Genomic DNA, 23,610 nt, shown 5'->3' with positions numbered 1-23,610 from the left:
AATCATGCAAATACTGGATGGTTGGAAATGCGTTCCTTCACTTGCTTACATTGGGCAGTTTTACTTTACATTTGGTTGTCAGATGCTACGGGGTAAAATTCAGCTATATAAGCCACCTTTGACTTCTGTGAGCAGTTTAATGTGCAGGATCTGAAGATCCAGTAAAGTCTCACAATTACAGTTACCTTAGAAAGACACATTCCAAAACATAAATGTTAACTAATTAGCTCACACAGAGGGTCACGTTTCTGTGTAATGATTAATTCAGCAATTGCTTTTGTCCCAGCCACAGCAGATTTTTTTTTTAAGTGAGTAGCCTCTGCACAAACCACAAAATCACAGATTATTTTTTTAAAACTATGATCCACTGTCAAAATCTAGGAAAACATGGGGAGTATTATGGCAAATGCACAAGGAAAAGACACCTAATTTTTCAGTATTTATATTTAGTGAGTACCTTAATACAGGCTTCTGAGCAGGATAAAGATGAAGCACATAGAGAAAACTTCAGTAAGCGATACACGAAATCCTTAACTAGTGAATGAAGTTACTGTGTCACTGTGCCCATCTCTGAAGGATTCACTGAATGGCTGTCACCTGCAGGATGCAGAGGAAAAGCCGAAGCAATGTATATATCATCTGCCTTCTGCTCATTCATTCTTTAAAAGCTCTCAGAGTGTTGCATTCGAAGCTTGAGCGTGCCCTGCCTGGGTGACATGGGCAATAAAGCCAAATTCTGCTTAAGGTGAAGTGCAAACACTTACCTGTTTACCCAGTTTCCAACCCAGAGTGCAATATTGGAGCTATTTACGCATGTTTTGGTTGACAGGGAGCGTACAAGTTTTTAAATGGTGGTGTTACCTCCTCCCGTGCAGATCTCTCCAGCTGCATGTTTATCAGCAGTTCTGGGAGCAGCCAAGAGATCCCAGCACTGGAGCCAACATGGTCAAATATTTGGAGGAGGCTCACTCAGCAAATAGTATTGAGCCCTGAAAGGCCTGAGAATTGAGACTTGAACGACAACGCAGTGTCCTTATTCCCTTCCAGTTACAGATCTGTCCTTCAAGTACGGGAGGAATCGGGGGCAGAAACAGCTTGCCGTCGAGCAGAGACGGTTCTCTAGCCCACGCCATCTCCGGCAGCCGGCTGCTCTGGGTGAAATATCTCATTACTCGGTGTTTGCGTCTCCCCTTCTAGGAGAGTCCTGCGAGGTGAACGCCCGCTCCGGCCGCTGCGCTCCCGGGGTGTGTAAGAACGGAGGAACCTGCATTAACCTGCTGATAGGGGGATTCAAATGCGAGTGTCCTCCCGGAGAATACGAAAGGCCCTACTGCGAGATGACCACCAGGAGCTTCCCCCCGCAGTCGTTCATCACCTTCAAGGGGCTACGGCAGCGCTTCCACTTCACAGTCTCCCTCATGTAAGTCCCTCCTTTTCCTTGTTTATCCCGGCGTGGAAGGATCCGAGCTCAGGTCTGTGTCTGATTGCTTCTCCGTTTGGGTTTCGGAGTGTGTTTGTTAAATACCATAACCCACCGAATTAACGGTGTGGAGGTAGCTGCTGGGGAGGTTCTGCCATCGGCTCCTGTGAGAGCGGGGAAGGATCGTGTTGTTTGAAAGCACTTAGCTTCTGCCTAGCTGCTGAGGCTGTTGAAGTGCTGGCTGTGTTTCTTTTCCTGGAAGCTTTTACTAAAACCTTTTTTTTTTTATTTACTAAAAAAGTCACTTTTTGACAAGCAGTTTATTCACCTGCTCTGCTGTGGAGATCAGTGTCTTGGTACCAGGAGTCCTTTCTCAGCGAGGAGTTGTGCGATCCTGTTGGCAGGTAGAAGAGGAGGCTCATTGCAACCTTCGCACGTAGGAGGGAGCAGAGGTGCTAGGAGCATCCAGGAAACAGCCGTTTGCCAAAGGAAGGTGCTCGGAGCTGCCCCGGCTGGAGCAGCGCGTCCCACCGAGGGTCCGCTCCCAGGTCTGGCCAGGGAATGCTGCCCGTTTCTGCCACTACGCTGCCCTCGAGGCAGGGGAGCTGGCGAGGCCGGGCTGCCCGTGCCCTTGACACCTTTCTCTGCTCCAGCGTGCCTGCAGCCGGGGTTGTGCAACACAAGGAAAAGGAGCAGAGAGACGGGGCCATGCATAAAAGTCAGTGGGAGCTGCATTAGCTTGAGGGCCAATTTTTTGTGCTGGGCAGAGGTTTCCCATCTGGGCCTTCCCAGGCAGCAAAGTGGTGTCTGACTATGACTGCTGGCCAAATCTCAGCAGCAGTCACCAGACAGGCTTGAGGGACAGTTGGATGGGCTTACCCAAACAGGTTTGCCCACCTCTCAAGTATGTAAGGCTTTTTTCTGGTTGTATTTGTGGTGTCCTGACTTTCAGAGTAGCTTCAGAGCAAGCCAGTTCTTGCTGCTTAGTGCATCCTCAGCAAGTTTGCTGATGATACCAAGCTGGGAGGAGTGGCTGACACACCTGAGGGCTGTGCTGCCATTCAGAGAGACCTGGACAGGCTGGAGAGTTGGGCAGGGAGGAACCTTCTGAGGTTCAACAAGGGCGAGTGCAGGGTCTTACACCTAGGGAAAAATAACCCTAGGCACCAGTAGGGTGCCTTTCCTTCTGGAGAGCAACTCTGCAGAGAAGGACCTGGGAGTGCTGGTGGATGACAGATTGACCATGAGCCAGCAATGTGCCCTTGTGGCCAAGAAGGCCAATGGTCCTGGGGTGCATTAGGAAGAGTGTTGCCAGCAGGTCGAGGGAGGTGATCCTGCTCCTCTACTCAGCCCTGGGGAGGCCTCATCTTGAGTCCTGGGTCCAGTCCTGGACTTCTCACTACAAGAGAGACATGGAGCTACTGGAGAGAGTCCAGCGCAGGGCTACAAAGATGATCAGAGGGCTGGAGCACCTGCCCTATGAGGAACGGCTGCGAGAGCTGGGCTTCAGCCTGGGGAAGAGAAGACTGAGGGGGGTGATCTGATCAATGTGTACAAGTACCTGAAGGGAGGGTGTCAGGGGGATGGGGACAAACTCTTTTCAGTTGTCCCATGTGACAGGACAAGAGGCGATGGGCAGAAATTAAAGCACAGGAAGTTCCGCCTGAACGTGAGGGGGAATTTCTTCCCTGGGAGAGTGACAGAGCACTGGCACAGGTTGCCCAGAGAGGTTGTGGAGTCTCCTTCTCTGGAGACCTTCAAGGCCTGCGTGTATGCAACCCTGTCTAACATGCTCTAGGTGACCCTGGTGAGCAGGGGGGTTGGACTAGAAGATCTCCAGAGGTCCCTTCCAACCTTACTGATTCTGTGATTTGAGCACACCCTTCCCTTCTTCTGTGTCCCAGCTTGTGAGAGGACCTGACTGTGTACGGCCTTGGCCATTCACACCCTGTGCTCGGCAGGTGCTTCCAGTTGGGCTCCTGGACATGCTTCACATCCCAGCGTGGGGCTGGTACAGCCCCACTGCCCTGCTCCTCACCTCCACTCCTCCTGGCCTTCGCACCTAGCTCCTGGTCTGGGTGCCATCCCACTACTGGCGATGTTCCTGGCCTGCCTCAGCAGACCCTCTGCCTGGCACCGGCCAGTCTGCTTCCACCCTGGCCCTCACCTTTTACGTGGGGCTCTTAGGGAAGTCAGGATGGGGAGCGATGGCACAGAGATGACAGCCACATTGGGCCCTGTAGTGAAAATCTCTTCTCTGGAGAAGACTTCTGTCGGTCCTACCGCTTAATGTAGTGCTTATCTGCAGTAGAAAAAGCACTCTAGATGCACACACAAATAATCTTTGAGTGCAGATCAGGATTTACGGACAGGTAAAAGCACAGTAGCGACAATAGACACGTGTGTGTATTTCTGGAGAAAGGCAGGACTGACAAAACCAGCCACGTTTCCTACCTCGCCAGCACTCAGCTGTTACTTTGTGTTTTACATCTCCCTGGGGCCAGGCAAATTCTTTCCATTTTATTCTTCATCTGCCTTAATCCTGAGACCAAAATTCAAGGCATCTTGAAATTTTGGTTAAATCAGAAAATGCAGATACAATTTGCAAGTGAGCCGAGGTAGAGAACAGTTGTGCCTGCAAAGACTGTTTTAGAGCATCAGATCTAAATACACAGAAAAGCTGAGAAGCAAAAGGCTCTGTTGGACTTGTCAGATCTGCATTAAGTGCAAACAAAGGAGTGTTCTAGGCTTCCTGCCAGCATAAATTACCAATACTGCCCTTGGATTGTCCCAGCAGCCACGTGGTATCATTTTTCAGGCTTTCAGGAAGAGATCTTTGATGTGTAGGGTACTTCAAGTTAAAATGACTCAAATTCTCCTGGTAGGCATTCCTGAGAATTGGCAAAATATCGTGCCATGGTGCTTATACCATGATTTCTTCACAATCTTCATAACCTAGATGGCCTATTTATTGCATTCCTTCAGTGTGATTGTAAAAGGTCTAGGTCATCATGGGACTCATCCCAAAATGGCTGTGTTTAGCTTTTTGTTTCAGCATAGGTAGAAAACATCATGTGGAGGTGAGCAAGAGCTAACAGTTTGACTGAACAGAGGATTTGCCATTACATATTTTGTGATTCAGAAGCATTCCTAAAATCCCAGGGTGTCTAGATCCTGTTAGCCTATAATTCCCCTTGTGTGACAAAGCACAGGATTTTTGTATAGTCCATTCTCAAAACTAAAATGAGACTTAAAAAGTAGTCCGTATGTTCATTATGAGTTTTGAAAACTATGAATATTTCCATACCAAAATGGTTTGGGGCATATAGATACTGTATATTGCTGCCCAACATTTCTGCTGTGTGCTACACCATACTCTTATTATTCAGCTTACTGATTTCTGCTCCCAACTTTATGTATTTTTATGGTTTCCTGACTTCTTCCCAGCAATTGCTCTTCAGTCTTCACTCCAAAAGACACTGTCAGTGGAAATGTTTTCTAGTTATTCATTCAAAATTTCCAGCCTCAAAGAAAGTATGCCTTTTATTTTCTATATCCTAAATTTAAAAAGGCTCCTTTTATTAAAAACAGAAGTTTTTCCCCACCACCACCAGTGATAACCAAGCAAGTCCAAAAGCAATTATTCTGAACTGATAATATGATACAAAAGATGCATTTGGCTAGTGGCAAAGAATGAAACTGAACGCACACAGAGTAAACTGGTGTAAAAAATAGAAAAAATACTTTGCTTTTTTTTAATTAAAATCATGGTGGAGGATTGTAACTGAACTGTGTCAGAAAAATATTTTCAAACAGAATTAATGTTCCTGTTGCTGCTGCTCAAACTAAGAGTTTCTTTCCACTAAAAATGCACATTATTCATATATTTCTCATTTCTTTCTGTCATATATGTTCTGGACAGATTTGATCAAAAAAGTTTTGATGATGTAGTAGCTCACAGAAAAATGCAGTTTTCCAAAATGTTTTATAGGAACTTTATTGCTGTAGATGAAATTTTGACAGTGAAAATTGAAAATAAATTAATATTTTTATAGTTGAACTATGTTCTGAATATTATTGAATATATGAATATAACTGAAATATTTCAACTGTAGTGTCTTAATTTGATTTGACATTTACTTCTTTAAATATAATTTTATATTATGTTTAAATATATTTGGAAATAAAGGTATGTTTCAAAATCTAATTTGAAGTAATCAAAATGGTAATATATCATTTTGATTGACTGTAATGGATATCTTTTGGTATTTTCTTTATGAGAAATTTCAAAATTTTGACTTTTGTATCTTGAACCAGAATAATTTATTCTCCTCCTTCAAAAATAATAGCATTTTTATGGAACAGAAGTTCTCATATCTGTATAGCTCAAATTCAGGCCTCTGGTTCTAAAGGGTCTCTACTATGTGTGATTCACAGCATACATGAGTCTGATAATCAACTTTTTTTAAAAAATATTCTTTGGCGTTGAATTTTTTATTTCAAATACCAGACCTGGATGTTTTTGTTACACTGCATAGGGCCTTGCTAGTAGATGTGACTTGAGACACACAAGAATCATTTTTTCACTCACGGCAGGGAGTTTTACATTAGCTGCATTCAGCTTTTGAGTGATTTGTAGAAGTGGGTTAACTTAAATAAGGCTAATTCCTGAAGTTCAAGATGCAAAATCAAGCTACACTACCATTTGGAAACGTAAGAGATTCCCATGGTTTTGCTCTTCTTCCCTCTTTTATGTAATATTAATTTTTGTAAAAATGTTTATGTAAAGTGTGTTAAAGTTTTGCATTACTAAGCAGAGAAGAAGTGCATGTAAATCCCCAAAGATATTAACCTAATTAAACCTTCTAAAATACACCGAACGTGCAGGAATCTTCAAAAGAAGTTCAGTGCAGACAAAAAGCAGGCTTTTCTAGGAGTGGAAAGGTGTGATGCCTCCCATATTAGAAGCACAAGAAAAATAAAACCAAAAAATACCCACTGGAGCTGATATAGTGGAATCATTAAAGTGTTTATTTTCCTTCCTCCAGTTGCCTTAACTGTTGATTGATGAACCCTGATTATCTGCACAACATTATTAAAGTAACTCTTATCTTTTCTTTTCCCCTTCCCTCCCCAACAGCTCTTTCTAATCTGTTTATGACTCTCTCTGTAGCATATAGCATTCAGACAGTAAGCAGGCAGCAAGTCCTGCCCCTTTGATGTGAAATACACACTAGCTTTTGGATTGTTTGCAAAGTGTAGTAGCTGCTACTGTTTGAATAATCTCAGGTACTTTCTCTGGAGCATGTATGTGCATAATTTTATCTTTTTTTAGGGTCAGTATCCACAGCAGAACTCTACAAATATGCAGAGAGGTTTCTGTAGTTTCTATCTTGCTTGTCTCCTTAGCTTGTGAGCTAATGTATTTATCCTGCTACTTACTTTATTTTATAATTTTATGCCTAAAGATGTAAGGCTTGCTTTTCTGGCAGTTGTAATGCTGTCTTTCTTCAATGTGACACAGCTGTCAGTCTGAACTCTGTAAGCCCTTAAAAATGAAATGATTCCTCGTTTCCATGTTCTAGGTTTGCAACCCGAGAGAGGAACGCTCTCCTTCTCTACAACGGGCGCTTTAACGAGAAGCATGACTTTATTGCACTGGAGATCATTGAAGAGCAGATACAGCTAACATTCTCTGCAGGTGAGATGTTGCCCAAGTCAAGCGTTTTTACTTTCAGTGACTAGATCTGCTCAGTGCATTTGGAAATATACTTTAATGATTTTATATAGCTATTGAGTAACTGATTGACATTGTACAGTTAGCAACTGGTGCAGAGAGTTGCAAAATACTCCAGACTGTAGCAGTTAGTAGTGGTAACAGTCACTGTTGTAGGCAGAGCTTTTCAACACATCAGTCATAAAACCGAGAGTTTATGACTACTCTACAAGATTGGCACTAGTCTGAAAGTTTGCCTCCTAGCCAATGTTTGCTTAAAAGGGACTTCCTTTAATCATGCTGTGATTCATTTTGTGTATTTATTCTTTTTTACACTACACCATCAGGAAAACTAGGTACATAAATCTTATCCAAAAATCATACATGAGCCAAAGGAAAAAGTATCAAGCAAACAAAAACTGCCTGCCACTCTATTCATTTTTGATAAACAGTACCATCACCTGGAGTCTGTGGCTGCATATTAAAGCATCTCCTACTGGAAGAAGCAGTGAACCACAAAGAATTTAGGAGACCCGTACTGACCGTTCTTTGCAGAGGTGGGCCAGGCAACAAGGCACGGGGGCTTCCACTCTTGCTTTCATTCTGTATGAGAACGCTGCCAGCACTTTCTCACGCGTACTAATTTCCTACGTGAAGCTCTCAGCACGTAGCTTCACAGCATGCTCGAGACCTTCAGCAGCAGGCATCGATGGCCAGACTTTTGCTTAGGTTAGGTGAGACCTCTCCAGTGGGCATGTAACTCAGTATAATAACATCGTTACTTACTGTCTTCCAAACTCAAGGTGGACCTGCAAGCCCTGAGCAATTCCAAATGATTTCTCTTGGAAGTGAGACACTGCAAATGGTTAAAGAGTAGATGTGGAGGCCTAGCCCACTCCGGGATTGCCCACTCTCCACCAGTGGCAGTCATGGCAGTGAGACCTCACTGTGAATCCTAAGTGACCCCACGGATTTACCCCGTGGGCTGAAGTGCACGTCTGGTCCCTTAAAGATACTCCCATTTCACTTCTGTAGTACCTAAAAGATGTCCAAAACAGATTTTAAGGCAGGCTTTTGACTGGATTAGTACAATAAAATAACATGCTACAGTTGGAGAGATTTGCTTTTATTCTGTGTTTGTCCTCCGCCTGTCTAAACTTGAATCAAATTGCTAGGAAGGCACCCTGAGGATGAATGAGAATAAATTCCACTTGCACTTACGTGCATTTAAATGTGGAGAAACTCCTTTAAAATACATGAAACTAAATTTAGATTTGCACTACTGCACCTGAGAGCAGGTCTGGTCCTGTATGTTGCAAATAGTATTTCATTTGGAAGAAGAATGGTTTATGTTTTATGGTTTTAAGTAGCATGTAAGGAATAATAAGTTTTGGACATTTGATCTGATTGTTTTACCTGTCACAACAATTTTTTTGCAGCAAGCAAAGCAAAATGATTGGAGGCCAATGATCTTACTTCTGCAGAAGCTTCCTAGCTGAATAAAAAAAATAATTTTTACCACATTCCTTTTATCAGCAAATGAGGCCCATTTCAAAACAAGATGTCAATCATGTACTAAACTAAAATCTAAACTAAAATCTGTATTATTTAAATAACAGAAGTATATAGGAAGTTAAAGAAGAGTGAAGGATGCAGGGTAAAATGCTAGTTGCAAATAAGGAGGAGAATGTACATTTTAAGTTCAACAATAATGTGAACTTTGTTAGCTTATGGGAGGACGTTATTTTTCCTGTGGTTTATTGTGTAGAATTTTCATCCAAATATAGAATCGTAGAATCATAGAATTTTCCAACCATTTCTCCTCTTCTTCCTCAGTAACAGGAACTTTTGCCCAGTATTAAAAAAAAAGAGAGAGAGAGAAAGGAAAAAAAGGCAAAACCTAGCAATCTGTTCTCTGTGCCAGGCCTTTATGTACTGTTGACCAAATATTGATTTTCTTGATACATCAGAACAGTTATGCCTAGCTGCTGACTCAGGTTAATTTAAAAGCTTCTACTTTAAAACTGCAGTTTAAAGAACCCTCTTTAAAATTGAAGTACTGAAAGGCTGCCAATAATTTTGTTAATCACAGGTAAGAATTTGCTGAGAAAAGTGTTACCGTCCATCGCTCTTTACTTAGAGCAGTCTAACCAGGAGTGCTGTCCCGTTTCAGTTTCTCTCCTTTGAGCAGAAATAGGCTTCCTTTCCCTAACCAAATACCCCCACATCATACTCTTCAGAGCAAAAAAATCCTCAAAGTGCAGCTTTTGACAGAGAAGCAGCAAAATTCCTGTACTCGTTTCCCTCAGCTGACCGCTTCAGCAGTGGCTGTGCCTGCCAAATACACCTGCTACTGCTCTCTGCAGAAGCGTAGTAGGAAATAACCTAGTTCACTGGAACGTGCCAGAGGCCGTTTTTGTATCCGTGCTCCAAAGCAACTCAGTGAAATTGAGGACACTCGATCCCCGTTCCTCCTGGGCGAAGGGGTGCAGCGGCACCCCGCGCCCGAAGCGGGTCTCTCCGCGGTTCGGTTTTGTGCAAAGCAGAGCGTGATTTTCCCCTCTGTGGCTCTCGCTGCCCTTCCAGGGGAGACGACGACTACGGTGGCACCGTTCGTTCCGGGGGGGGTCAGCGACGGGCAGTGGCACTCCGTCCAGGTGCAGTACTACAATAAGGTAAGACTAACCATGTTGGTGCTGCTTGTATTGTTTGTAAAGCAACAGAGTCGATGGGTCATCTAGCTGTGACCCGGTGTGTGCAGGGGACCTGAATTTTATTTATTTACCCAGGCACACAGCTACAGCTCTGCACAAATGGCACTAGTCTTGCTGGGTCAAGAAATCCCACTGAAGGCTTTTGACTTTTGTCTCAAGAACGCAAAACCAGACCTAGTATGTACTTTTCAGAAACAGCGGTATTTCTGAAAATACCACCACAGAGGTGGCCAGATATGCTTTCAGATTTTAGTTCTTCGAGGTGTCTCAAGCGTCAGGGTATCTAAGGCTGCCGATTTGCTGATTTGGATCTTTTTGAAGAATCGTGCAACGTGGTAGCTTTCAGCGTAGTAACGACAAACCACCAATAGAGGTTTTACCGAAACAAAATTTTTCTATTTAACTGCCTTTTCTTCTGTAAAATGATCAAACAATATAGTTAGTGCAAGCTTCTCTGGGTTGGAAAATTAGTTTATAACATTTTTGACACTTCTCGGACATCACAGGCTATCCTATTAGTAATTGTCTGCTATGCAAAAAGATATAAAAGGGAAATGCAAAAATCTTTATGCTCAGTTGTTGCCACTGTGGGATCCCCTGTCGCCCGGCTGTGCTCCCAGTGGGCTCCCAGAGTAAGTCCCGTTTGGCTAGGAGAGGGCTTTGTGTCAAGCAGCCGTTTCCGTGCAGAAACAAAACGCTTTTAGGGTGTACAGTGTCACTGTTCACAGATAGATTTCAGAGCTCTTCTATTTATAACAGAAATTAAAGAATTCATCTGGTTACTGAGAAGCGTTGCTTTTAAGTCTGGCATAGTAGCATTATGAAGGATTAAATAAGGAAATAGAGGAGTATTGTTGGCTGTAAAAAGGAAAGAGGATACTAATGTAGGAAGCTGAATGGAAGACGAAGGATTAATATGATCAGCAAGTTCTTTTTTTCCCTGGTGCTACATCTTTTCATCACAGTTTGTGTGTTGGTTTGAATGAGTGGATTAACAGTTTCATCGGACTCCTCGGCTGGGTCTCCTCACCTAAGGATACTATATTGAGGAAATAAAAAACCTTTCTTATTTTCATACTTCTACTGACTCTACTTTTAGCTCTCTTTTATGTGAAGCACAAAGAAAAGTAAAACTTGGTGTATCTCTGTGTGCATCTGTGGACGCAATAAGGGTCTTCCTTATGTACTGTAAAAAGGTATTTTTTCCATGTTCTACGTAGCTTTTCAGTGAATTGCTTTTTTAGAATCAGTGGCCGTTGCTGAGATGGGATGACCGAGAGACTCTTGGCATCGCTCGTGCTGAGCGGCACTGCTTGGTGGGCGAAGAGGTCCGGGCAGGCAGCAGGGACTGGCCACCGGCGCAGCCCGTGGAGGTGCCGCCAGGCAGATAAGGACTTGAGGCAGCGCCAGGACACTCTTTAAAAGGCAAAGAGCTCGGACACACGAGTTAAAAATAAACTGCTGTCTCATTTTCAGGGTTTGCGGCTGTTTAAATGGATTGATAGGTGATCTGCGTTAGTGAGTGATGTTCTCCTACCATTGAAGCATCAGCCCTGCCATCATTTTCTTCTCTGGAGGAGAAGGAGCCAGTCCCTGCAGGCTGGAGGAAACTGGCAGAAGAAAGAGGGAGCGGAGAGGCTTTCTGCCTCTCGGGCCAGTTTTATGCCAGAAAACTCCGCTGATTGAATGCCTTTGCACTTGTGTGGAACAGCAAAGCAAGGAGCAGAGTATGGTCACTGCGTGGAAAGCAACGCTTTGCCCTTTTCTGCGTGTGTTAGAGACTGACGTCACCACATTTCTTTTTTTATTGTTTATTTATTCCAGAAAGGTTAGATTTGGGCTGGCAGAAGGGAGCTCACACACCGCTGTCTGGTTGGAAGCACGTGGAAATATTCAGTAAATAACACGAGCAGTAAATACTAGTACGTACGTACTTAGAAAGCTCTCATGTCGGCCAAGCGTGTGTGTTGCAGCGGCTCTCGGGGCAGGGACAGCTGCAGGCAGGGGCATCCGAAGGGAGCCGTGCAGCGCCTGCCCGCCGCGCACCGCTCTCCGTGCCTGGCAGCAGGCTTAGGGATTCGCTTCTGCTGACGTCTGCTTGCAGAGCGGTTCCTTGGCTAGTTTGTGTTTTAGCAAAGTTGGAAGAAAAATCCTTGTGAAGGGGTTGTGAATACAGAGATAATTCAGGGATTTGGGTTGTGCCAAGAGTTGTGCCAAGCTAAATGGGATGTTATGTCTAAACTTGATGTAACTAAGACATTTGAATAACAGAGTACCCAAAACTCATGATTTTTTGCTTAAGGTTGGCGGGGCAGGACAGGGGTAACACCATGTCGTGCACTTGCGTGAGTTTGCATGTACTTCATCCTACTACTGTTTGCAAAATCCTGCCACACAACTCCAGGTTCTCATCTCATCTCATCACTGCTTCTGCCTCCTGTCTCCACCGTGGCACGTGTGCACAGCCTCGCCAAGCCCTTGGCACCATTGCCGCTCAGGTGGCTGCCCCAACCCTCCTTCTGGACATGTTCCCCCTCCCACCACTTCCCGTCTCCCTCTTCCCTCCCCAGGCCCACGCACCCAATCCCCAGGTTCAACCCTCTTCACAGCATCCCCCTCTCACCCCTCAGCCACTCCTTGCTCTCACATTTTGCCAAAATGCCCTTTTCCTGGTTACTCTGCCACTGTGATCGCCTCTTTGCTTCAGTTCAAGTATTTGTCTGGAGAACTCCTAGATTTTGTCCCTTTTTGTTTTTTGTCCCTGTTATTTTTAAAACTAAATTGGAAGCTATTTGGGTTATTTCTCCCTTTCTGTATTTGTACAGCATGAAGCAAAACAAGGAGGTTAGTTCTCTTTGGAGCTTTTGGATACTGCTATAATTCAAATAAGTAATATTAGATTTCATCACGGTTGAGATTAATTTTTCCTCTTTAGTTTTTGAGAAAGACTGACAGACTTTGATACATAATCAAATTGACTTCTGTCCAAAGCGAATTTTTATAGATGAGTTTTCACACTTTTGTAAGCTGCACATGAAATCCGAATTGATAATAGTTAGATATGGCAGAGTTTGAGCAGTTTTTGGCATCTGCAGCTTTGTAGATGGCATCTTGCTAAGCATCGCTGACATTTGCACTAAAGAGTATCTGACATGGATGTGTAGGGTCTCTGTTAGGAAACATCGACAGCAGCTAATTCCTTAACACCAGGCTGTTTGGAGAAATGCTAGAGATGCTGCTAACCTTGGAGCTTGGCTCCTTAGAGTAGGTTGCTGCAAAGTCATTTTGAGAATAATAATTATAAATATGAAGTAAGTGCAGAAGTGACTCCTGAAGACTATATTCAATATTCAGCTCAGAAGTTGTGCAGAGTGCAAGTACCTTTAATTATTGTCAAAAGAATGTTGTTTTGTAATTAACTCCTCATCAGATTAGCTGCCCTTAGCAGCATTTAAAGCTAAGAAGCATTTAAGGTCATTAGCAGGAGGTCAGTCCCCAGCCAGCATTCTGTGTTGTGCTCGCACGGGCACAGCTCTGAACGACACGGTCGCCTCCGTGTGCCAAGCCAGCTCTGCGATCTGCGATGGTCTTACCCAGCCCTAGCTAAGCTTCCCATCATCTGGCATGTCAGCTTGTGATTTGGGACTGGGTGCCGGTGTCTATCAGGTGCGCTCCCCTCCAGTGGCAGAGGGACACTGCAGATGGAGTTGACATCCCTTCGCCCAACCCTGTGTAGGTACAAGAGATGAGCTGTGCTCAGATATCACTGTGATATTTATTGACTCCTCTATCTCCTAAGCCATGCACACTGCAATTCCTCTTCCAACACCAGCCATTTACCTTGACATTTGCAGAGGAGCAGCAAAGCAGTTCTCTACTGGGTAAAATATTTGGTGCTTTCTTATAAATGCTATCATGGACAGGCACTGTGAAACACTGCCACAACAAAGCAGGCTGCACCAGAAGAGGAAAGGAAGCAATGTTGTTTCATTGAACATGTACCGATGAAAATGGATGCTTCCCCTCCTGCTACCAGTTGACACACTTGGTTTCAGCAGGGTTTCAGCAGGGAAGCAAATAGATGTCTTAGCAAGGCCTTGTTGGCTCTGTATGGGGTTCCTTGAAGGAAGAACACCAAGGGGAAAGAAGTAGCAGCTGTAAGAAAGCAAAAGTGAACTAGGGGTATTTTATAGCCATTCTCTAGTGTCAGTTACGTATTAAAAGTCTTGTCAGCTACACAGTAGCAAGGTATCAGTTTACCTGTTAGCAGAGTTTCTTGCAGTTACAGATGTTTGCTGACAGCTGGGGAAAGGATGGGAGGAAAGCTGTTCACTGCTTCTGCTGTTAGCTAAAACATGTTATCTTCTGGGATCCTGATCCCACAGCCATTAAAATCAATGAGAGCTATTAAATTAAAGGCAACCTGCGTGACCTGCTTTCTGAAGATGTATATATATTTATAAGACACATTTTGAGGTGGAGTTTTTTGAAAGGAAGGCTGAGAGAAGGAGAATTTCAGCCTGGCAAACCGAACATTGATATAAGGTAAAAGTAGCAGCCTGCTGCTGATTCACGGAGGAGCTGGAGTGAGGGGCAGCAGTGGTGTGAGCTGCCTTCCTCGCCGTACTGCTGTGCTTCCTTCCCTGTGATGAGGGCACAGTCGGCCCGTGGCAGGAGTTTGGTCCTCGTTCAGTCCTCTGGCTCTGCTGAGCCTGGCAACCTTGGTAAGAGTGAACAGATTTAGTCACGCTAATATTTGTCTGTTTGGAATGAGACCAAAACCACCAGGCCATTTGATGGTCACAATGCTCAGTACCAATAATGTCACATAAAGTATCTGGCATTCGTTGCATATACAGGATCATACATGTTTGCAGGCCATGCTTGGTTGGGGACATTTTAGAGAGCCTGCTTTTCTTAAGTGAAAATTTCATTCTCTCAAACTTCTGGTAGAGATTCAATTTTGTTCAGAGTTTAAGATATATCGTCAAGTTTATGTTAATGTTTTACCTGACTCTTTACCTCAAGGTAGAATGCGTCATTTGGCATAAGATAAAAGTGTTTTACATATGGACATGTTCCTTTAATTGTAGAGGGCACATACATGTGTATTTCTGTACTGTGTACCTCATATGTTACTTATACAGATATGAAATAAATTTGCTTGAGGGCATTACATGCTAAAGACAGAACTTCCTCCTACATCTGTTTAAGGGAAGGTGATTTTACCTAAAAGGACAGAAAACCTGAAAAGAGCAGAGAGAAACATGATATGAGTGTCTGATGTATATTACAGTAATTCACTGGAGGCTGGGATGAACAAATCCCTAAATGACTCATCGAATGACTCACAGAAGTAAGGACTGTAAGATCGAGCATTGTGTGTGCTTGAGATCCTCTTCCACAGGTCAAAAGGTGCAAAAACAACGGGTGGTTCAGAAATCATCTGGGCTGCCTTGGTCACTGGAGCCTCGAGGCTCCTAAGAAGGAGATACCTAAGACAAACATTAGACTTTTTTCAGAACTGGGCTAAGGTGTCTTGTCATATTTGACAGTAAGTTGGTATTCTTTTACTCTACCATGTCATTTCTTTAGGCTCCTAAAAATGTACTTTGTTCTTATTTCAATTGCTTGACCGTCTTGATGGTAGCCCATGTGAAAGACATTTTCTGTACAGCTCCTTCATCCTTTCACAGCAGTTAGAGTTAGCAGGAGATGTGCTGCTTTTGATCCCTGTTCCCATCAGGCAGAGCTGTGGTTATCTGTGGTTAGCTGGAAGAGAGACTCCAAACTAAACAGGCACACTCTTCAATTAAACAACTGCTGCTTAGGGCTGATCCTCAGCGCATTGCAAATTCAAAATGCAGTACGTGACTTGCTCTAAATCAGACTCACCTATGCTTTCAAAAATCTCCTGCCTGTGGTAAGTGATGGTTTCTCTTGAGCTAACTGGCCTTCATCTGGGGCAAGTTGGAGCATGACTATCACTGAACTCAGAGCTAATGCTGTACAGATTTAACTCTCAGCCCACTTGAGCACTAGCATTTGCCAGAACCTTTCCTTCCTGGAGAGCTTGTGTCTATCCCTCACCTACAGACTGACAGCTGTTTCTGTGTGCCAAAATACCCCCATTTCAGTGCCAAGACTGATGCTGTAATTGATTTTCCATACTTCAGGTACGTGTTGCAGCTCTCCTGTTGTACTTGATCAGCCAGATTGTGAGTGGGCAGGGAAGGGAGCATTTGCCCTAGCATGCAAGTTCCTCAGCTGAAGCTGATCCCAGATGGTTATTTAACTCTGGTTATATAGTTGTGATACAGTGATGATTTTGAGTCTGCCTCCACAAACCATCCATATTGTTCATAGTGCCCAACTATGAACTGGCTGGAAGTTGGCATGCCTCTTGTCAAAGAAACCCAACTCAGCATCTAGGGAGAGCCCGGCAAACCCCATTTGCTCACACGGTTTGACTGACAGCTCTCCAGAGCTGCTGTACAGAACTGGTCTGTGCCGCATGGCCTCAAAACTCCAGAGCAAAACCGAGGGCAACTGAGAGCAGAAGATAATGAGGAAGAGGTGGTGTTGAGACTGCTACCAGCCCCAGTAGTCTTGGGATGAAGTGCCTCACAGCAGAGCAACAGATCCCTATTGTGCTTGCTTGAAACTCTAGGGACGAAGTGAAAGAAGCAACAGGGTCAGAAAGAAAAAGGCAGGAAGAAAAAAGCATCCCCAAGCCAGCTAAGGGCTTCATTTGCTCAGTTCCTCTCACTGTTCAGGAAATCATAGAATCATAGAATTGGTAAGGTTGGAAGGGACCTCTGGAGATCATCTAGTCCAATGCCCCTGCTCAAGCAGGGTCACCTAGAGCATGTTAGACAGGGTTGCATACACGCAGGCCTTGAAGGTCTCCAGAGAAGGAGACTCCACAACCTCTCTGGGCAACCTGTGCCAGTGCTCCGTCACTCTCACAGGGAAGAAATTCCCCCTCACATTCAGGTGGAATTTCCTGTGGTTCAGTTTTTACCCATTTCCTCTTGTCCTGTCACATGGGAAAATGACATATTGGTCAAGAGAAGCAGGGTCATAAAGGAGCTCTGTGGGACTGGGGCTGGCAGCTGCATGTGGGAAAGCCTGCATTTCCCTTCACCCTCAACACCAAGGAGCAGGTCTGCGCCATCGCTGTTTCCCTCAACATCACCATTCCCTGGTGCAATCCTGATCCCTCCTTTGCCTGAGCACAGAGAGCAGACTACAGCAATCACAATGTCTACTGTCTTGGGGAAGCTATTGGCTTGTGCTGCTTGCCACCACCTTCTGTTTCTGCACACCTCACATGCTGTATCCATCACTACTGGCTTCATCAGCCTCAGCTTCCATCAGTCCACAAGGAGAATTCAAAATGGGCTCAAGTAGGGTGAAAAAATGAGAACCTTCAATGGAGATTCATTGTAAAAGACAGTGTCACCAAACAAACTTGCAGGCAGTTGGGAATGAAGGACCCGACTGGGCACCAGTGGTTCTGGTTACCTGCAAAAGAGTCTGCTCTCCCTGCCATTGCCTCTAGCATTCCATTGTTCAAGGAAGTGGTCCTCAAAACTGTAAATATCAGCATCCCAAGGGGTGGGAGGGAAGCAGAAGAACAACTTATTTTGGCATAGTCTAGAACATATCAGAGGCCATTACAGTTGCAGGAAAAAATAAGTATATCTTGAGATGCTCTACCATTTACCCCAGATTGTTTATTTTGGCATGCATTTTACTGTAGTCTTATAGAAGGATTCAAGTAGCTTCTCATCAGCACAATTCGCTGAAGGCCTTTTGTGTTTTCTGGCAACCCCAGCTTTTCTTCCTGCTTGCTAGAGTTGGCCATTCCACAACAGTCATTTATTTGCCCATTATTCAGAGATGTCTAAAGAGGCATAATTTAAAGGTTTACCTGTTGAGAGATAACATCTTTAAATGTCATTACAGTTAAAATAAAATTAAAAGCATTTGTAGGTCTGTTGCAGTCTACCAACCTTCAATCCACGCACACTCTCCATCTTCATATGTAATTTTTATCATGTCTATGTAATAAATATGATGCACTTTTCAACAGCCCTGATGTTTAGCATCTTCAAGGTAAAAAAGTTTTCACAGTGGACAGGAGCAACAACCTTGAGATAAAATAGGCAACCTTTACCTGGCTGTCTTGGAGATACAATGGGAGTTGCTTTTCTCATTTTCAAAATGGAGCAGAAAAATCAAGCCAGTTGCTTAAAAGGGTCCCTTGCACAGATGAATCCCAGATGTCCATTCCTATGGCAGGTTTCTGGTCTAGCAAAAGGAAGAGGATGTATAATACGGACTTGACCAGAATGTCTGATGAACTGCCAAGGGAGATGTGAAAGGAGAAGCAGCAACCTTGGACTGCAGCTGCGAAGGTGCTGGGAGTGGTGAGAACGTAGTGGCCAGCAAGGACCAGCAGCAGAGGTGTAAGAGACAGTTGCACCGTGCAGCAAAGAGATGACATGGGTTTGCCTTAGAGATGCGGTGAGCCTTGCTGGAGCATGCCTTGCTGATGTGGAGTGTCTTTGTGAGTTACCTGCGCAGACAGCATGGCAAGCAGAAGCTCTTGGTTTCTATTCTGAACAACCCTTCATTTTCTCATACTGCTGCAAATGTTATGACTGCATCTCATTAGCAGGATTATCTTTAGGATTATCTTTATAGCAAATCTCTAATGTTCATTGCTGCTTTTGTCATACCAGAGCCTCTATATTGGCTCTTGGACCGTATGTTGTGCTACTACATAGCAACAGCCAGAGACAGGATACTGCCAAAGGACTCGAGGAAGCATATGCAAAGGTTCCCTCTTAAAAACTCAGGTCCACCTCTGTTCCCAAACATTAGATTTGGCTAGATCCCAGTTTCATCCAGCCACCAGTCACTGGGGCTGTGTCATAGCTGTGCTCTAAAATTCAAGTACTGTTGGCCTCTGTGCAGGTGCACCCTTGGACACCTGAAAGCTCAGCGCCACTTTCATTCCCCAGCTCAGGCAGGTAGGATCTCCCACTTAATCTGACCACATCGTAATAAGGCAAGCAGCATGGGCAGTCACAGACACTGAGAGCCATACTAATCTGCATCAGGGAGATTAATGTAGCACTTTGTTTTGAACAGGGTGGAATAAAATATAGCAACCTCTGGCACCCTGCTGCAGAGAGAGACAAGCGCAAGCCCTGTTGACTACAGCACACATGCTCTGGTGCTGGGTGCCTGTGGAGCTGGCAGATAGGTTATCTCATTTCCTGCTGAAAATACAGACCCTCTCTGATGACAGCAAATTCACCTGTTATGGAAAAAAAATTATTCTTTATTTAGGACTGATAATCAGTCTCACCGCTTGCTGTTCCCCTGCTGCCTTTGGAAGAAAAACAAAGCCAGATATCAAATAACATTTGAGTGAAACTCAGATTGTGACAACTGCATCAAAAGACACTGATGATGTTGGTTACTGTTTGCTGTCTTGTAAAGGGAGATTAACTCTGACTAGTAGTGCTGGGTTAGAAGTGCTGTATGTTCCCCCAGGACTGACAGGCAAGCAGGAGCATTGCACAGAGGTTCATTGTGGGTTCCCCATGCCACCCCAGCATTGCCCTCATCCTTTGGGCGCGAGGTTCCCATTTCGCGGTGAAAGACTTGTTTGCTCCGTGGATCTGCTCAGCCCCTTGGTTCCTTGCTGAGCCTGCCAACAAGGCTGCCAGTGGTGCTGGTGATTTATGATGCAGGCACTTGCCTGCAGCTGAATAGAGATTTGTTCCTTGGACAAAAGCCACATAGCTGCCACCAGCTAGGCATAACTTCTAGTCATTGGATCCAAGGTGAAAGATTTTGTCCTGCATATCCAGTATACCATCCAATATCACTTACTTCTCAGTCTGAAGAGTCAGAAAAAGTGATTGACAATTCCAGTTTCAGGTAATAGATAAAGCTATCTGTACCTGGGAACACCTCCCATCCAGGGGAGAGATTTCGTTTCTAAGTAACTGTTTCGAATGTTAATTTTTAGAGCTCCGTTGGAAAAGACAAAGCCTAATAGAAGTCAACTCACTGGAAACATAATAAAGATTTGATATGACTTACATAAATGTCTATCACTTGTGACATCAGAACAGACATAGTTGCAGTCTGAGAGAGAATTCCTGAAATTAATCCTCCCAGTGGCTTCCAAACTAATTTATTAAAGGATTGAGAGGGATTTTCTAAACAAACAATGCAGTTGTTGAAGATTATGATAATGCCACTGTTGGTCAGATGCGGGCCCCACTACAGTATGAATTTTATTGGCTCAGAATGAGATCACATTCAGGCTTGCTGTGTTTACAGCATCTGTAATCAACACAGACCTGCTCTGGCGTTGCTGGGCATTGTGTGGTGAAGAACTCGTGCCATAAACATGCAGGACATTAATAGCAATGTTAAGCAAAGTACCGAGGGAGAAGCAGCGCTGTAAAGATGGGAAATATCATTCCTTTAGGAACAATATACTTCTACGTGGCATATTTTTCCAATTAAAAAAAAATAAAGAAAACATTAAAAAATCCCTGCTTTTGTGAATTCACATTTCCAAACTTAAATTCATAATGTATTAAGAAATGCCAATAAAGCTTTTATATGTTCTCTCAAGTGTGCAAGACAGAAAGCATATCAAAATGTAGTGCTTCATTTTAAAGCAAATCAGATATTCTTACTTAAGATTTGGCTGTATTTCTAATTTTATCACTTCCTTATCACTCACACTATGGCAAATATTTAGTATTTAATAACTGAAAGGTTGTTTCAGTCAGTGGTGACACAGCAAACAGTCAGGCAGTAGACAATACTAACTTCCAGCTGAGCACTGACTTTATTCTTTGCAAGATCATCAATTTGTACTGGATGCCTTTTCTTCTGCCGAATTTTCATGGGATCAAAAATTTTGTCATAGCTTGAACATGAAAAAAATCACAAGACATCAAAAACAGAGTGTGACGGCGGTCAAATCTTTAATTTTAGTTCTGTAAATCTGCAGAAATGTGAGGCCCCCTTTTCACAGAGAAAATTGCAGGGAACTCTTCAGTTACCAGAAGAAGAAAAGCAATTTAAATGATACAGTTAAAACTTCATTTTATTTTCTAATCATGACCAAAATATGACCACTGTCCTGGGGGCATGCATATTTAACTTACCCTCCAACTGAAGAGGTCAAGTTTTTACTGGGTTGCCAATATTGTTAGCCAGATAAAGTTATGATAGTTTTTGATAGCTTTCTTAAAAGAACAAAGTTACTGTGTCACTGTGTCTACAGACTATTGTGTTTTTTGGTGAACAGACTCATGTGTGTATTAAGCATGACGGTAGCTAGTTCTTGAGGCACATCTACAATATATGTGCATGACCTTGAATCAGAGAAAGTTTTATCTATGCATTTGATATTGTTTATCTATCTGTACTGTGTATTTTGCGGTGGTAGTGGGCATGGCCTTTTTAAAAAATGTAGCAATTAAAATTACAAGCATCTAAAGGAAGGGAAAGAAATTAGATTTTCCACTGCTGAATGGATGCCAGGACTTTACATTTAAAGTTCAAAATGTTGTTCTAGTCAAACACATAAAATGTTCCTTGTGTCTGAATGCAAAACATGTCATTTCCTACAAGCTCAAAACTAAATTTTTAAATTGCCATCATAAAAGTCAATCTGTGCAAAACTAGTTTGGTTTATGAGTCATTTCCTGGTGTTCCAGCCCAAGATTCAGAGATTCCAGTCCTTAGTCAGGCCCAATTCATCCTCTTGCACTCAAATCCTTAGGCTCATCACTGAAATTTCTTTTCTAGATAAGATCATGGATTTGGTATATGGAAACCGAAGCTTGACAAATTCTGTTTAGAAATAGCATGCAATATTATTAACAGTGATGGTATATAATCAGCAGGATAATTTGCACAAGGTTCTGGTGGTTTCACCATTCTTTGAAGTCTTAAAACCAAGTCTGTATTTCCTTTCTTAAAGGCTCAGCAGGAAGCCATGGTCTTGAGGCCTCCAGGGTGAAGTCCTGTGATTGTATAAGGCAAAAGGCTGGCTAAGTGATAGTATCAGTCCCTTTCAGCCATAATGGGCAGCAAAAAGTATCTTGTGAAAACCCATATAGAGCTGCAGCCTGCACCGTAACAAGAAGGAAGGCCGGGAGCAAGGAGGACAGGAGGCAGTACTGCTCTATGTCTGCCTTGTCCTTTCACACTACACAACTATTGCTCCCTTGGGGGGGTCTTTGGTCTGGCCTGTGACATCCATCCCTGCACTCCTAAGAACTGAAAACCCTCTGAGGGGAGGCTGGCTAATATTTATTTATTTATTTATTGGGTCCTGCTCTGACATGGTTATAGAGACCTGCAGGATTTAATGGGTGCAGTGGAGGCAGCTGGTCTTTCCTTGCAGAACAGGCACATACAAACCTGGACTTAAAAACACAGTTCCCTCCAATTTCACCAATATTTATTCGTGCAGATTTCAATTAGTAGGTTGGTTGATTGTTTTGTTTTGGTTTTTTTTTCTGGTAAGGGGTAAGTGAAAAGTGATTGATATCAGAGAAAGGAAATCAGGATCTGGCTGTAGAGTGACATTCCATTGGCTTGACACAGAATAACAAATAACTCGCCTCTAAATCTGTGTGTCAGGAAATGAAAGTGTAAAGCAGTGAAAGTCATTTAGAGGTCATTGAAATGCAAAGTGTATCCTGCTCCAAAGCCCTGAATTGCTCAGCTACCTTTAACAGCTTTAAGAAATCTGTTACACTGCTAGGGAAGAAGTTGGCCAAGAAGGTAGAGAATGGTTTAATATCTTTCTCTCCTCTGTGTGCTTTTTGTAGTATTACTGTTGCAGAATTTGCAAACAACATCTGAAAATGATTAATGTTAGGATGTTCATTTCATATGCAAATGAGAACAATAACAATAATTCAGAAATAATTCCCAGGGTTTTCTCTTAGCAAATGGTGTTACGGACCATGGTTTGAAGTTAAAACCAAGCTGGGCTCCTACTCTTCTCTTCAGGAGAGGGCTGGAAACCTCATCGTTGTAAAAGGTACTCAGCACTCACTGTTGTCATTTCAGGAAATGGGCCAGAATTTAAATATTTAGCTTGTGTTCCTGTGCTTCTCTCTTACACCATTGGCATTTCAAGCCGTGTTGGCAGCTTGCAGCTTTTGGTTTCCTGGTCTGCAGATGGCCGCTGCTACAGCTCTCAGGGGAGCTGGCACAAGGTGATGCCCCCTGAGCCCAGGTTGACTCCAGCTGTTTAGCACCTTCACACTACAAAATTCCTCTGAAGTTTAGTGGAGCATCATGGCTGTTCCCAAAGTGGTGTTTATCGGTTCTTCTGTCTTTGAAGGCTAAAAAGATTCAAGGGAGTTACAACAGAGTTGGCAGAGCCTGAACGGTCATTTTGTCATAGCGAGGCCTTGAAGATCGTGCTTCAAGGTGGTGCCCGGTATAGGGTGACGTGGTGGCTTGCAAAGACAGCGCTTGGGTAGATGGAGGACATGGGGCAATAGGTAACAAGTGACATCCGGTGGCATTGGCAGTTAGTGACATATGCTCAGTTCTGGTTTCACTGAGGCTATGGCATTGCATTATTTTCTTGCTGTGATTCTTGACACTGTTCTTTTCCCCACATTAATGGCAGGTGAACATTTGTTCTTATAAACATGAGAAAGGTCTAAGTAGCTACAGATTTGGGTCTC

General features: G+C 43.6%; 1 protein-coding gene across 1 annotated transcript in view; it reads left to right on the top strand.

Moving 5' to 3' along the window:
• The window catches only part of CELSR1 (cadherin EGF LAG seven-pass G-type receptor 1), a 176,222-nt gene that overhangs the window by 95,251 nt on the left and 57,361 nt on the right, over positions 1-23,610 (top strand). Inside the window, exons 3-5 of the mRNA XM_062582642.1 lie at positions 1,198-1,420; positions 7,006-7,121; positions 9,723-9,811. Coding sequence (XP_062438626.1) covers positions 1,198-1,420; positions 7,006-7,121; positions 9,723-9,811 — 428 coding nt within the window. The remainder of the gene's footprint in view (positions 1-1,197; positions 1,421-7,005; positions 7,122-9,722; positions 9,812-23,610) is intronic.

This window comes from Rhea pennata, chromosome 1 (genome assembly GCF_028389875.1).
Source record: "Rhea pennata isolate bPtePen1 chromosome 1, bPtePen1.pri, whole genome shotgun sequence".
In the NCBI taxonomy this organism is placed as follows: Eukaryota; Metazoa; Chordata; class Aves; order Rheiformes; family Rheidae; genus Rhea; species Rhea pennata.
Note: the sequence above shows the minus strand (reverse complement) of the source record. Positions and strands in the feature narration are given on the sequence as shown.